Source organism: Pipistrellus hanaki (assembly GCF_964339955.1).
Source record: "Pipistrellus hanaki genome assembly, chromosome: 1".
NCBI classification, from domain to species: domain Eukaryota; kingdom Metazoa; phylum Chordata; class Mammalia; order Chiroptera; family Vespertilionidae; genus Pipistrellus; species Pipistrellus hanaki.
In genome coordinates, this window is record NC_140503.1 from 60,144,835 (window position 1) to 60,160,622 (window position 15,788).

The window sequence follows — 15,788 nt, forward strand, 5'->3', positions numbered from 1 at the left end:
GTGGCATCACCCAATATAGAAATGCTTATATATGATATTTAACTAGAGGGTTGGAGCATGAATTTGTGCATGGGTGGGGTCTGGCCAGCTCACCCCAGTGGGGGCTGATCGGGTTGGGCTGGTGGGGGTTGGGGCCATGGGAAGTTGGCCAGCTGGCCCCGCCCCCAATTGAGGTGGGGAGGGCTGATCAGGGGAGGGGGCACCGATCAGTCTGGTTGGCTGCCACAGTGTGCCTCATAGCGACTGGTCGTTCCAGTCATTCTGATCGTTCTGTCATTCCAGTTGCTGAGCTTTTATATATATCAGTCAGATGGCTTTAAACCATTGAAAGAAATGACCAGGACTTCTCTTGAGAACAAAAGATGGGCTTTATATTATAATGGAAAGTGAGAAGTAAGATCTTACTGACATTAATGTTTTAAATTTTGGTTTGGACTAATGACTCTTTATAAAGTCTTTAGTAATAAGGTCTTGTCAGATGGCTTGACAATGGATATTAAGTTCCTTTTGTTTAGTTGTATCTTTTTTAATGGGTTGTTGTGCTGGTTGGCATACATTAGAATAAACCATCATAATCTGGGAAATTAAGAAGGGACTTGATAATGTAAATAATGAGGGTGTGCTAAATCTTAGAAAAAGAATTGAATATGTTGAAAATTCCAGTAAATTTAAGAGGATAAAATATTATTTTGCCGAATTTGGTGATAATTTGATTAGATTACCTATGTCTTTCAGATGAGTGAACAAAAGCAGAGAAATGGGAAAGCATTTGGAGGACATTGAAAAGAGGCTTTATGAACCTGAATAATTTAAGATAGAGTAGAAATATAGGCTGCTCCTAGTTAATTCAATGCTAGTTAAAGAGTTAGGGATTTATCTTCTAGTAGAAACCTTACAGCTTTGACCAGGAGCTAATGTGTTCAAAGTCATATTCTTTAGGAAGATTGCTTTGGTTGCAATGTGCAAAAAAAATTAGGGAGAGCGGGAAACTTAAGGCAGAGAAAGTAATTGATACGCTGCTGAAATAATCAACGAATGAGGCATTGAAGACCAGAGAGAGATGGTGTCAGTGCTGCCTGTAAAATGCTCAATGTTCCATTAGGTTGTAGTAATGCAGTTATATTACTGGTATTAAAATAACTTAATAAGTTTTATCTAGTACTGTGCAAAGGAAACACATACTTTTAAACAATATTTAGTGCTTCACATTTTGTTTGTGTATTATGGTTTGTCATATAGAAGGATTTTCAAAAGTCTATATGGTCAATCATAATATGAGAGATAAATAGTTCCTGTGAAGAGAGCAGGTGGTTGTTCCAGGAATAAAAAGTTCTTTGAAATATATTTTTGGAATGTATAATGCTTTGTGAGATACTTGTTTTTTAGTTTCTATATCTTTTCTAAATTCTTCTTTAGTAATAAAGGGCTTGCTTTTTAAGGAACTGCCAGAGAATGAATGCTTATCTACTTGACCCATTTCTCTTTTTTCTATAACTATGGTGGAATTCTTTGTCATTTAGATGTGATGTTGAAATTCTCCACTCATACTCTTTACAGTTCCTTTAGCTGAGCATATATTACTTTTCATCCTTTATTTCTAATGTTCGTTCATTTCCTCTTTTCTAAAGTTCATTCATTTCCTTTTTTCATCCCTTCAGATTACTAATTCACTTTCTCTTACGTATAGATGTAAGCGATGTTTTTATTGTTGTTTTGTAATTTTGAAGGAAAAACAATATCCAAGTGCTTGGTATTAAAAGTAATAAAGGATGGGAGTGGCCCGGCCACGTGGCTCAGTGGTTGACTGTCAACCTAGGAAGCAGGAGGTCATAGTTCAATTCTCAGTCAGGGCACAGGTTGTGGGCTCCATCTCTAGTGTGGGGCTTGCAGGAGGCAGCCAATCAATGAGTCTCTCTCATCATTGATATTTCTATTTCTCCCTCTCCCTTCCTCTCTAAAATCAATAAAAATGTATTAATAAAAATAGGAGTGGAGTGGGAAGAGATGAAAGAAGAAAATACAATATAATATAATAAATATATTTGTTCTTTATCCGGTTCCTGTACAGAGCTGCTAAAACCCTTTTGTTTTTGAAGTGAAAGGAATATCTTTTTGTTATTCACAAGCCCTTTTAGTCACAACTGGGTTTGTGCTGAGTAACTTAGGGTAGATCCCTATATAGCCTCAGGATGGGGCTGTTCACAGTGAAGACTAAGTGATTATTATTATTTTTTGGTTAAGCCTCACCTGATGATATCTTTCCATTGATTTTTAGAGAGTGGAAAGGAGAGGGAGAGACAGAGAAAAACATCGATGTGAGAGAGACACATCGATTGGTTGCTCCCTGCATGCACCAGGGCTGGGGAACCTGCAACCCAAGTACATGCCCTTGACTGGAATGGAATCTGGAACCCTTCAGTCCATGGGCCAACACTCTATCTACTAAGCAAACTGGCTAGAGCAAAACCAAGTGATTACTAAAGTGTGGAACTTTTATTATTATTATTATTTTATTTTAAAATATATTTTATTGATTTTTTACAGAGAGGAAGGGAGAGAGAGAGAGAGCTAGAAACATCGATGAGAGAGAAACACCGACCAGCTGCCTCCTGCACACCCCCTACCGGGGATGTGCCGGCAACCAAGGTACATGCCCTTGACTGTAATCGAACCTGGGACCTTTCAGTCCGCAGGCTGACGCTCTACCACCGAGCCAAACCGGCTTCGGCTAAAGTGTGAACTTTTAACCCAGCCCCTTGACTCCTGGGAGGGGAGGGGCTGGAGAGTCAAGCTCTATAAAAACTCTTTTTTAAAAATATATTTTATTGATTTTTTTACAGAGAGGAATAGAGAGTTAGAAACATTGATGAGAGAGAATCATTGATCAGTTGCCTCTTACATACCCTCCACTGGGGATGTGCCCGCAAATCAAGGTACATGCCCTTGACTGGAATTGAACCTGGGACCTTTCAGTCCACAGGCCATTGCTCTATCCACTGAGCCAAACCGGTTTCGGCAAAACTCTTTTTAAAAAAAAAATATTTTTTATTGATTTCAGAGAGGAAGAGCTGTAGACAATCAATGATGAGAGAGAATCATTGACTGGCTGCCTCCTGCACACCGTCCCCCCTGCCCCCACCCCACTGGGGATCAAACCTGTAACCTGGGCATGTGCCCTTGACCAGAATCGAACCCAGAGACCATTTAGTTTGCAGGCGTACGCTATATCCACTGAGCCAAATCAACTATAATGACTAACCAAAAATGTGTATACTGGAATGCTCTTATATGTGAGACTATTGTGCAGAGATGTTGATATGAATATTATTACTGTGGTCTAGAGTGAATGCTGGTCAGTATTGCTGAACCATGAAACCCATAGACTTCTGTTAGAACCAATGAGTATTTTGAAGTACTTTGGCCCATGAGATCCTTTGTCACCTCTTTGAGTAGAAAGAAAATTACAAGTATTACCATCAGACTTCAACGAGAGGATGCTACAGATTGCTAAAGCTTATAAACTAACTTCTTGGATTAACATTGCATAAAATGAGAAAGTCTAGACTTAAAACTACCCAAATTTGTATCACTGAGAATTCCCAAATGTACTATCTTGGAGTCACATGTTTCTATGTTCGCATGTTCTTGGACCCTCCAAACCCTAGGCTTTCCTCTGTTTGCCTTCCTTTGGTTGTCCACTTTGTGTCAGTCTGTTGATGGCTGTAAAGAAAGCAGAGAACCGTAGGAAATTGATTGGGAGGCCTGTTGAGGGGGGTTGGGAATGAGGCAGAATTTGGGAAAAGAATAATTTAAATGTTTCTTTCAGTTCTCTTCACTTTTGCTTCTTTTAGTACTTCAGTTTTGGTTTCCTTTTTGTTTATTTATTATTTTTTCTCCAGAAACTCCATTTCATTTCACTTTGCCTAAAGAAGGTGATATTATCCCACCATTGACTGGCGCAACTCCACCTCTTGCTGGGCATCTAAAGCTAGAGCCCAGGAGACACAGTACTCCTATTGGTGAGTGATTAAATGTAATAGCACTTAAAGCAGCATTTCTGAGACATTATTTTCTATGCAAGTGATTTAGATCTGAGGAGTTGAATCTTCCTCATAGGCTGATTTTTGTCTTAGGAAGAATAAGGTTGTGATGTCTGATTTCATGAGTTTACTCCCAGGAGATATTGAGTGGTGATGAGAGGAAAGAAAAGATAGAAGGAATAAAGAAAAAAGAAAAAAAGTAGGGATTTTGTCCTATTACTTGCAAAGCAGTGGAATCTGAGTGCTAAACAGTGATAATAGAGCTCTTATAAGGAAGGGAGAACAGGTAGGGTAGAAGTACTATTAATTCAGTACCCTGGCTGGTCAGTCTGCCGCTTGACAAGGCAAGAAAACATAGACCCTCCTTCCCTAAAGCAGCCAGTGATTTTTACATTAACCTATTTTTTTTCCTCTAGTCAGTGCTGGGAGGTAACAGTCATGCCGTCTGGAGTCTCCTGCTACCTATGCCTGATGCTGGCATTGGCTGAGGGCTCATGCAGCATCCTTTGTCCAGATGCAGAAGTGGAACTGAATCCTGTTGCTCCTCTTAAGACCAGGTGTCAATACTAGTGTGTAGTTGTTGATACTTGTGACAGGATCTAACCTAGGACCTCCCTTTCAATCCTGCAGAGCTGTGGAGCCAAACAGGCAAATTGATGACCTTGTATTAATTGTTTTTTGTTTGCATTTTAGTTTTCTTTCTTTCTACCTCCTGCCTCTCTTCTTTCAGATATTAGCAACTATCCAGAAAGCACCACAGCAGCCAGTGATGTCATGTCTGAAAGCGTGGTGGAAACTAATGATCCTATCCTTGTGAATGAAAAAGAAGATTCTGGGGCTGTCCCAGAAATGGATGACAAATTGTGTCTAAGAATGAAACTGGTCAGTCCTGAGACGGAGGCGAGTGAAGAATCTTTGCAGTTTAGTCTGGAAAGTAAGTTTATGATAATCTTGGGTAATTAGTAGCTCCAGATCATCTGGGAAGTAGTGATTATATTTTTCTAGTTATACTTTTTTAAATGTATCAATATTTGTAAAATATTATTATAATATATTTAATTCTTTGCTTTTGGCCAGTCACTATCAATGTTACTGAAGATGCTCCATTTTATTTTATTTTTTAATTTTAAAATATATTTTTATTGATTTCAGAGAGGAAGGGAAAGGGAGAAAGAGACAGAAACATCAATGATGAGAAATAATCATTGATTGGTTGCCTCCTGCACAGCCCCTGCTGGGGATTGAGGCCGCAACCTGAGCATGTGACCTTGACCAGAATCAAACCCGGGATCCTTTAGTCCATAGGCCAACACTTCATCCATTGAGCCAAACCAGCTAAGATGAAGATATTCCGTTTTATAATCTCTATGGTTCTGGTTGTATCTCTGCATTAAACCTGTGTTGATATTAAATAATTGGTTTTCATATTCAGAAACAGTTCAGAAGATGGTAGAAAATTTGAGATTATGGATTCACATTGTAGGTTTATGTTGACTATTTCCCACATTAATTGCAAGTTATTTGGTGTGGCTAAAATCCAGAGAAGGTACAAAGGAGTGGCTATAAAGTAGAGACCAGATTCTGAAAGGTCTTTTATATCATGATGAGAACCTGAAAAATTTTAGGCAAGGAAGTAATAAGATTGAATTTGCTTTTTAAAAAGGATCAGTTGAGCCAAGACCGGTTTGGCTCAATGGATAGAGCTTGGGGACTGAAGGGTCCCGGGTTCGATTCTGGTCAAGGGCATGTACCTTGGTTGCGGGCATATCCCCAGTAGGGGGTGTGCAAGAGGCAGCTGATCGATGACTCTCTCATCGATGTTTCTAACTCTCTATCTCTCTCCCTTCCTCTCTGTATAAAATCAATAAAATATATTAAAAAGGATCAGTTGAATGTTGGCCAGATGACTCAGTTGCTTGGAGTGTTGTCCATACATCAAAAGGTTGCAGGTTCAATTCCCTGTTAGTATATACCTAGATTGTGAGTTGAAACTCTGGTTGGGTACGTATGGGAGGCAACCAGTCCATGTTTCTCTCTCACATCAATGGTTCTCTCCCTCTCCCTCTCCCTCTCCCTTTTCTCCTTTCTCTCTTTCTAAAATCAATAAACATATCCTCGGGTGAAGATAGATAGATAGATAGATAGATAGATAGATAGATAGATGAATAAATAAGTAGATCAGCTGAGTGTTTCAAAACTTGTGCTTCTGTGTATTATTCCTTGCCTTGCCCATTTCCTTATTTTTCTGCCTGGCAAGTCTTTTATGAGGAATTGGGGTAATTAATAGTGGTGATGGAGATGAGGGATGAATTTGAGAGGTAGTTAGTAGAATAGGAACAACTTGGACCACTTGAATATAGAAGTAAGGGGAGTAAATAATACCAATTGATTCTACATCTGTGTTTAGTTTTCATGATAGCACTCCATGCTAAATAACCTTATTTCCATTTAATTGATGAGAAAACAGACTGAGATTTTAAGTTATATATCTATGGTCATAGTAACTGGTAAGAAGTAGAGCTGGAGTTTGGATCATATCTGACTCCAAGGCTATAATTTTTTTATTTTTTATTTTTTTTACTAAGTAGTTTGTAAATGCAGTTTAATGGAGTTAAAAAGGAAAAAGTCTTAAAAGTGATTGTAGCCGAAACCAGTTTGGCTCAGTGGATGGAGCGTCGGCCTGCGGACTGAAAGGTCCCGGGTTCGATTCCGGTCAAGGGCATATACCTTGGTTGCGGGCACATCCCCAGTGAGGGGGTGTAGGAGGCAGCTGGTCGATGTTCCTCTCTCATCGATGTTTCTAACTCTATCTCTCTTCCTCTCTGTAAAAAAATCAATAAAATATATATATATATATATATATATATATATATATATATACACATATATATATATTTTTTTAATAAAATATATTTTATTGATTTTACACAGAGAGGAATTGAGAGGGACAGAGAGTTAGAAACGTCGATGAGAGAAACATCGACCAGCCGCCTCTTGCACACCCCCCACAGGGGAGGTGCCCGCAACCAAGGTACATGTTCTTGACCGGAATCGAGCCTGGGACCTTTCAGTCCGCATGCCGACGCTCTATCCACTGAGCCAAACCGGTCCCGGCGATAAAATATATATTTTTAAAAAGTGATTGTAAAGGAACACTCAGAGAAGGTGGCGAGGAGAATATAAAGCCATGGGTGGCTATGGGGAGGAAAGTTACAAGAAGAAAACAATGTCAGATGCAGAAGTGAGGTCTAGTGAGGTATTTCTGAAAATGTACATTGTGTTTGGCAATTTGGGTCCATTTGGTGACTCTTGCAAGAACTATTTCAGTACAGTGGTGCCTCGCATAACGAACGCCTCGCACAGCGAACTTTGGACAGGTTTTTCATGAAACCATCGGCCAAAAAGCAGAAAATGGATGAAGATGTGCAAGATTCGGTAGACTCTACTTAGTCTGTCTTAAAATTAAAAAAATGTGTGTGTTTTTTTAAAAAAAATTATGTTTTTAGATGTATCTAAATAAAAATATGTCATCTTAGCATATTTTTTTATGTCATCTTAGCATATTTTATGCTACAGAACGAATTATTTTTTTTAACATGTATTGTTATGGGAAAACGCGTTTCACATAAGGAACTTTTCACATAACAAGCTTGCTCCTGGAACGAATTAAGTTCGTTGTGTGAGGCACCACTGTATAGTCGTTTGGATGAGAGCTATACTGAACGTAATTGAGGCATGTTGGGGAGAAGAGGCATTCTTCTTTTGAGAAGTTTTTGTTAAATATGGCAAGTTAGAGGGAAATGCAGGACTAAAAGAGATTTTTCATTTTTAGACAGTCTAATCAGGCATATAGACTGAATAGAAATCTCCAAAAGGGAGATGGATTGAAAGTGAGGGAATAAGGGAAACAGTTGATGAACCAGGTCCCTGAGGGAGTTGAGACGGAAAGCTTTCAAAGACCACTAATAGCCAGGCTGGTGTGGCTCAGTGGTTGAGCATTGACCTATGAGCCAGGGGGTCTTGGTTTGGTTCCTGGTTGAGGCACATACCCGGGTTGTGGGCTCGGTCCCCAGTGGGGATGATCGATGGTTCTCTGTCATCATTGATGTTCTGTCTCTCTCCCTCTCCCTTCTTCTCTGAAAAATAATTTTAAAAAAAGACCACTGATAGTGTGATTAAACTTGAATAATAGGGATTTTTCATTCTTTGAGAACAAAGAAAAGAAATTTTACCTAATTTCAGTTCTTACTATATACCAGGCATTTTATATGCACACCTCACTAAATCTCCTGACAAACTTGTAAAGTTGTGTGTGTTTTTGAAAATCCTATTATTATCCACATTTTACAGTTGGGGAAACTGAGGCACGGGCCGGTTGAGCACCTTTCTTAGAGTCATACAACTATTTAATGTAGTATCTTAGTTCAAACTATTCCAAGATCCAGAAGTCCAGTTTCAAATTACAGTGCTATTCTGCTTCTCAGTGCTTACTGATTTGAATCGTAGAACCTCAGTAGAAATTAAAGTATTATCATCTTTTCTGAAGTCAAGTAGAGCTTATTAAGAGAGTATGTGGTAGCCTTGAATCTTTAGATTTGAGATTACAGATGGAAAGAATTTAAATGAAGCTAAATGTTAAGAATGACTGTATTATTACTTTTCAGATAATAGGAGCACAGGATCAAGCATCATACTCAAAACTTTACTCATCTCATCCTCACAGCCTGCTGTGAGGCTGGTCCTGTTTTCTCTCTTAGAGAAGAGAAAACGGACTAGAAGATGAAGGAGTTTACTCCCAGGTTGTACTGCTGAGTGCAGGAGCCAGAGCCTGAGCCAGATTTCTGTTTCAGAGCTAGAGCTTCAGCCACTAAATTTCAGCTGCTTCCTTGATGGACTATTTAGATTATGTTGGGTCATGAAATTGTAGAAATGTTTAAAAATATTTGGTTATTTTTTTCTGAGGCTGGAATAAATTGTCAATGAATACATTTTAATCCCTTGATATTAGTGACATTACTTTTAAAATATGGGATTCTTTTCAGTATCATCCTTGATTCTTTTTTTTCTTTAAATGCTCACCCAGGGATATATTTCCTAATTGATTTTTTTTTTTTTTTTTAAGAGTGAGGAAGGGATTGAGAGAAAGATAAATATCTGTTTAAGAGAGAAATATTGACCGGCTGCCTCCTACAGGAGCCTCAATAGGGGATTGAACTGCAATCCAGGCATGTATCCTGACGGGGATTGAACCACAACCCTTTTGTGCATGGGATGATGTTTCAACCAACTGAGCCACTCTTTTTTGAAAAATGTAGATTTAAAAAAAGAAAAGAAAAAAGAAAATGTGGCTTTTCAATAATTTAACACAATTATCTGCCTTCAAAGATCTTTAGGAAGAACTTGATACCTTCTATGTGTGGGTTCTCATAAAACTGCACGCTATTTAAAATTTGCATCTGAAGACATTTTCCTACATAATTTATCTTATTAAACTTTCCTTGTTTATTTTAAATTTATTTGATTTTTATAATTTTTTAATTTGATTTTTAAGTATTTAAAAAATTCTTATATGAGACAAGATAGTTGAGATTCATTTTTAAATGTTACTGCTTCATTCTATTCCTGAACAAACTGATAAGTCATCTGTAGGAAGTTTGAAAAAAATTGATTGATAGAAGTGAAACTTGTACTATCCTATATAATCAAAGAGTAATATGCAAATTGACCCTAAAGGCAGAAGTGACTGTGGGACCAGTCACTATGAGGCACATCTTCCCCGCCGTGCCGCGCCCCCCCCGCCCCCCGGCTGGCAGCTCCAATTGCCTGATGGCGAATGGGGACCCAGGGGTGGATGGCAGGGAACCAGGGAATGTGGGCAGTGCCAGACCAAGGCCTCCGGTTGCCTGACCCTTGATGGGGGCAGGGCTGGTGAGCAGGCGGAATGGCCAATCTCTGGGTCCCTGTTGTGTCGTTCGTCGTGTGTGTGTGTGTGTGTGTGTGTGTGTGTGTGTGTGTGTTCCCGTGTGTCGTGTGTCCGTCCGTGTCCCCCCCCCCCCCCCCCCCCGCCCCCCGTCCAGGCCATCAGGCACCAATCACGAGATGGCGAACAGGGAACTGGGGTGACGGCTGCGGCAGTTAGTAAAGATGACCTTGATTGCAGATCAGGCCGAGGGACCATACCTGTGCACAAATTTCGTGCACCGGACCTCTAATTAAATTATAAGTCTTTTTATGTTTCCTTATTATTCTTGCCCATTTCTTTTTGTTATTTGTTGCAAATACATACTAGTAGAACAGGTTTTTTTGTGTGTGATATTAACTGAATTCTCTCTCTTTCCTTTCCTTGCTTGTTTTTATTAAGAGCCTGCAATTGGTGAAAGAAAAAATGGATCTACTGTTGCTGCTGAGGCTGTTGCCAGGTAACTAGAGCTGGTTGCTATTTAGAGAAATTCAATATACAAAGCCATTGTACTGCAGGGAAGATGATTTATCAAGAGAGGAATAGAACTTAAAATATTAACTCCAGCATAAAGATTTAACAATGTGTTGAATCTAATATAGGCTTTCTAAAGTCTAATAAAGCTTTTCCTATACTTAGAACTAAGATATTTGAAGGTGTTTTCCTTTCTACCTTTTGTTCATGTGGGACAGTGTCCTTTTTTTTAATTTTAATTTTATTTTATTATTATTTTTTAACCTTTTTATGTTATTGAGACCAAGATTGTTGTTGTTTTGTGAGGAAATGGAGGGTTTAACAAAAGATAGCCTTAGACCTTGTTCCTCTGAGACCCTCTACTCAGCCGCAGCCTCAGGCCGTTTTCTCTTCTGTTTGCTAGATTTGCTGTGTTGAACTGTTATTTTTGCTTTGTCATGAATGCTGTAATGCTTTGAGCATGAGTATGACTCCATCCGGAGGCTCTGGTGGTAAGCTTTGCCATCTGGTGGCTGTGAGAGGAAAATTGTTTTATTGGTTTCTGGCATGAAAATAGTAGCAGCAGTTTGTGAAATATAGGTGAGGATTTTTAAATCAGGCTAAGCAGGTACTATAGATAAGTTAAGCAGGCTAAGGGCAAGACCTTGAAGTGCTGAGACTGATGGCCACCTGAACATCAGCTCTATTTAAAAAGCTGGGGAGGAGGATAGGCCGGGTTCAACTTCAGCTTATTGTTACCATGCAAGAAGGCAAACTTGTTGCCACACCTCTAATTTAAAAAATATATATATATTTTATTGATTTTTTACAGAGAGAAAGGGAGAGAGATAGAGAGCTAGAAATGTCAATGAGAGAGAAACATCGACCAGCTGCCTCTTGCACACCCCCTACTGGGGATGTGCCCGCAACCAATGCACATGCCCTTGACCGGAATCGAACCTGGGACCGTTCAGTCCACAGACCGACGCTCTACCACTGAGCCAAACCAGTTTCTGGGCCCTTACATAAGGTTGAAGACTAATGATATGTAGTCTTACAAGTTGAAAAAAAAAAGTTTATACTTGATCTCTTTGGTTTTAACAGAATTGCATACTAGATATAACTTATTAGTCTATATGTGTGCCCTTTGAAAGGGAACAGAATATTCTGCTAAAGCTTCCCAAACCCCTTGGGAGGAATGTAGGATTGGGAAAATACTTGAGGCACATGATTGGATTGGTGGGTCATAGAATGAGGTGAAATTCTTTGGTATTGTTAAGCAAGTTTTGTATATGAGAATCTAAATTTAAAAAAATATATATTTTATTGATTTCTTTACAGAGAGGAAGGGAGAGTGAAAGAGGTAGTTAGAAACATTGATGAGAAAGAAACATCCATCAGCTGCCTCCTGCACACCGCCTTCTGGGGATGTGCCCACAATCAAGATACATGCCCTTGACCAGAATGGAACCTGGGATCTTTCAGTCTGCAGGCCAACGCTTTATCCACTGAGCCAAACCGAATAGAGCGAGAATCCAAATTTTAAAAGTATTTGACTCTTTACTTTACCATTAAGTATATAATCATTTAAAGTAAGCTCTGCAAAAGTTTTGAAAAAATGTATTTATTAATTTTTGAGAGAAAAAAAAACATTGATTTGTTGATCCATTTACTTTTGCATTCACTGGTTGATTCTTATACAAGATTCTTATACAAGAATCAACCTGGGATTGAACCTGCAACCATAGTGTAGCAGGATAATGCTCTAACCCAGCATTAGCCAACCGTTGGCCTGTAAACTACTGGTGGTCCGTGAGATGACCACTGCTCTAACCACCTGAGCTGCCGGAAATCTTACCATTTGTGACAGAATGGATGGATCTGGAGATTATTATGCTAAGTGAAATAAACCAGTCAGAGAAAGACAAAAACCATATGATCTCATATGAGTAGTCTAATGAAGAAAATAAATTGACAAACAAAATAGAAACAGAGGCAGGGATACCTGGAACGAACTGACAGCTGTCAGAGGGGAGGAAGTTGGGGGGATTAGATGAAAGAAGGTGAAGGGATTAGCCAAAACTCACACACACACACACACACACACACACACACACAGAGAGAGAGAGAGAGAGAGAGAGAGAGAGAGAGAGAGAGAGGGAGAGGGAGAGAGAGGGAGAGAGAGAGGGAGAGAGAGAGAGAGAGACAACAGTGCAGTGATAGCCTGAGGGAGAGGGGGTCGGGGCTAGGTGGAGGCTGGCAAAGGGGGGGATGGGGATGGGAAGAGGCTTTACTTCGGATGAGGGGTGCACATCACAGCACGCAGATAATGTTTTATTGAATTGTACACTTGAAACCTGTATGATATTGTGAACCAATGTCATTTCAATAAATTCAATTAATAAAAAAATGGTAAGCTCAGTTAGAATATTTTAAATGCTCATTGCTTCCTCTGTATTTGGGTAAAGCAGTACCACTCTCTTTTTAATATATTTTTATTGATTTCAGAGAGGGAGAGGGAGAGAGATAGAAACATAAATGATGATAGAATCATTGATTGGCTACCTCCTGCATGGCCCCACACTGAGGATCAAGCCCGAAGCCTTGGACATGTGCCCTAACAGAAGTCAAACCCGTTACCTCCTGGTTCATAGGTTGACACTCAACCACTGAGTCACACCTGCCGGGCAGTATCATTCTGTTTTTTAAACAGAGTGTCATCTGTAACTGGCCTCTGTTCAGATAACTTGTATCATCTTCTTTCTCAGATATTTCACTGTTGAAGGTTTCAAACATATACAAAGTAGAGAAACAGTATAATAAACACTGTATATTCGTCACCCAGTATAAAAAATTGCCAACTCAGCGCTGGCTGGCTAGCAATTATTTGTTGAAGAAACAGAGCTTTATGTCTTATAGAGTTTTTTTTCTACATTCTGATTGTGTATTGTTGAAAGTATTACAGATATCCACCGTTTACCCTCCTCTGATGGTGTCTTTATGGTATTTAATATAGTCCTCTGTCCACCTTATTTCCTATAAATCTTCCTGGAGAGTTTTAAATTATGCTAATATTCAAATATTCAAATATTCTATGAGAATCTGAATTTTGGTGTAAGGCAGTTTGGAGTTTTAGATGCAGAAAAAAGATTTTATTTCCTCTGTACCTAAAGGATAATCTTCAGAAGTACATCTCCTTTCAAAACTAACACAATATATTGCTTTAATTTATTATCTTAGTCCCCAGAAGACCACGTCTTTGCTTAGCTGTGTCTGTGAGACCCAGCAAGAGGATGAGGCTCAAAGTCAGGATCCCTGCTCCACACCCACCAGGTGAGCATTATTTTCACGGCATCTTCTGGACTGCATTTATATTGATTCATAAAATGGTGGTACCAAAATTTAGAATATAGTGCTACTGTTTTGGAACTTGACTTTACTCTTTTATCTGAGGGACTATAGCATATTCTAGATGGATTTATAAAGATGTATAGTCATGAGAAGTTTTTGTTTTAAAAAATATACATTTTTAATTGATTTCAGAGAGGAAGGAAGAGGGAGTGAGAGATAGAAAGATCAATGATGAGAGAGAATCATTGATCAGCTGCCTCTTGCATGCCTCCCACCGGGGACTGAGCTTGCAACCCAGGCATGTGCTCTGACTGGGAATCGAACTGTGACCTCCTGGTTCATAGGTTGATACTCAACCACCAAGCCATGCTGGCCGGGCTATAGTCATGAGAAGTTTTATTAAGTAATTTATAGATACAGATTTTTGTCTTTATCTGTCAGTTCTAACAACTTGAAGTGATTAAGTCTTCATATATTTATGAAACTATTATTTTATATTTCCAAGATTTATTCTCTTTTTCTTAGGTTTGGAAATGTTTATTTTTAACAGATTTTTAATTTCTGTTTAGTTTCCCATAGCAAAACTGAGATAATGCTTAACATCCCAGAATAAAAAATATATTTTTTATTGATTTTAAAGAGGAAGGGAGAGGGAGAGATAGAAACATCAATATTGAGAGTGAATCATTGATTGGGTGCCTCCTGCATGCCCCTTACTGGGGATTAAGCCCAAAACCCTGGCCATGTGCCTTGACTGGGAATTGAACTATGACCTGGTTCATAAGGCTTAACATCTCAGATTTAAAGTTTGTTGGACTGATGAAATTAAGATTTTTCCATAATTTCTTTACTCCATAATTTCTTAGAACAGATTTGAAGCAGAAAAATTTTTTTTCATTTATAAAATATTTCTTTGCTATTGATATAATTGTAGAGTATTTATTTAGAATATATGAGTCCTACATTTAGTATAGGGAAAGCAGTAATGACAATGAAAATAAGTTTTTATTTTCATTATGATATATGATATCTGTCATTTCTGGAATTTAGTGATTTTATAATTAGAGAATATAATAATGTTTGCCACTAGGTATCTTATAGTGTCATTTGCAGCATAATTTCTGTATTCTTTATTGATAGAAATATTTAGAAGGAACATGTAAGTGCTTTTCATTGTGATGATTAAATGTGAACTTGTTGGTATTGTTGGGAATCAGCTAGCCCAGATTATATCCTCTATTATATCAAGAAGCTTGTTGGGTGAAATGTCACTTTGTGTGGTTCCAAAATCAGTGTGGTAATGGCCAGCAGTTACTAAATTTATCAATGGCCTTGCATTGCCTGTCTGTTTATTAGACTGTCTTACAGTAGGCCCAGTGCCGGTGCTTGTGTGTAGCCTTGGTAGAACAGGGCCTACAAATCCAGCTGGATTTGGCTTCAGTTGCTCTACAAACAGATCTACACTGAGAACAGAATGATTAGAAGTTTGTTAAATATGAACATGTATTCTTCTCTGTTTCACTTAGGATTAATTCTGTCCAGGCTTTTTCTGCTAGAATTTCTTAGCATCAGTTTCTAAATCTGGCATATGGTGACCAGAATAGAATTGTGTAGCTGGAAATAATGAAGAGAGAGAGGTGTGGTCCTTCTTACAGTATATTGGATTTCTCTTGTCTTCTAAAATTTTGTTCTGGTGCTAAAGATTTCTTCTTTTTTTGTTTCTTGGCACATTAATATATACATTCATGGTAGATATTTCTCAGTTGCTTTATGTCTACAGAAATTATGAACTTGTTAGGAGTGGGCAACACTTTTTGCAGTATGTGTTGTAATTAAACTTTTGGTTTTTACCTGCTGTTCTATGTTGGCCTTAATCAGCAAATCTTGCCAACCAAAGCCATACACATACACATACACACACACACACACACACACACACACACACACACACACACTCTAGAGGCCCATTGCATGAAGAGATTCAT

General features: G+C 38.6%; 1 protein-coding gene across 7 annotated transcripts in view; it reads left to right on the top strand.

Annotated features, from left to right (window-relative positions):
- The window catches only part of TP53BP1 (tumor protein p53 binding protein 1), a 100,894-nt gene that overhangs the window by 58,285 nt on the left and 26,821 nt on the right, over window positions 1–15,788 (top strand). For 5 of the 7 annotated variants that reach the window (XM_084902684.1, XM_084902679.1, XM_084902685.1 and 2 more), the window contains exons 14-17: window positions 3,900–4,019; window positions 4,771–4,974; window positions 10,402–10,459; window positions 13,693–13,785. In XM_084902684.1, coding sequence (XP_084758810.1) covers window positions 3,900–4,019; window positions 4,771–4,974; window positions 10,402–10,459; window positions 13,693–13,785 — 475 coding nt within the window. The remainder of the gene's footprint in view (window positions 1–3,899; window positions 4,020–4,770; window positions 4,975–10,401; window positions 10,460–13,692; window positions 13,786–15,788) is intronic. The other 2 variants (XM_084902682.1, XM_084902683.1) reach the window with 1 other exon arrangement.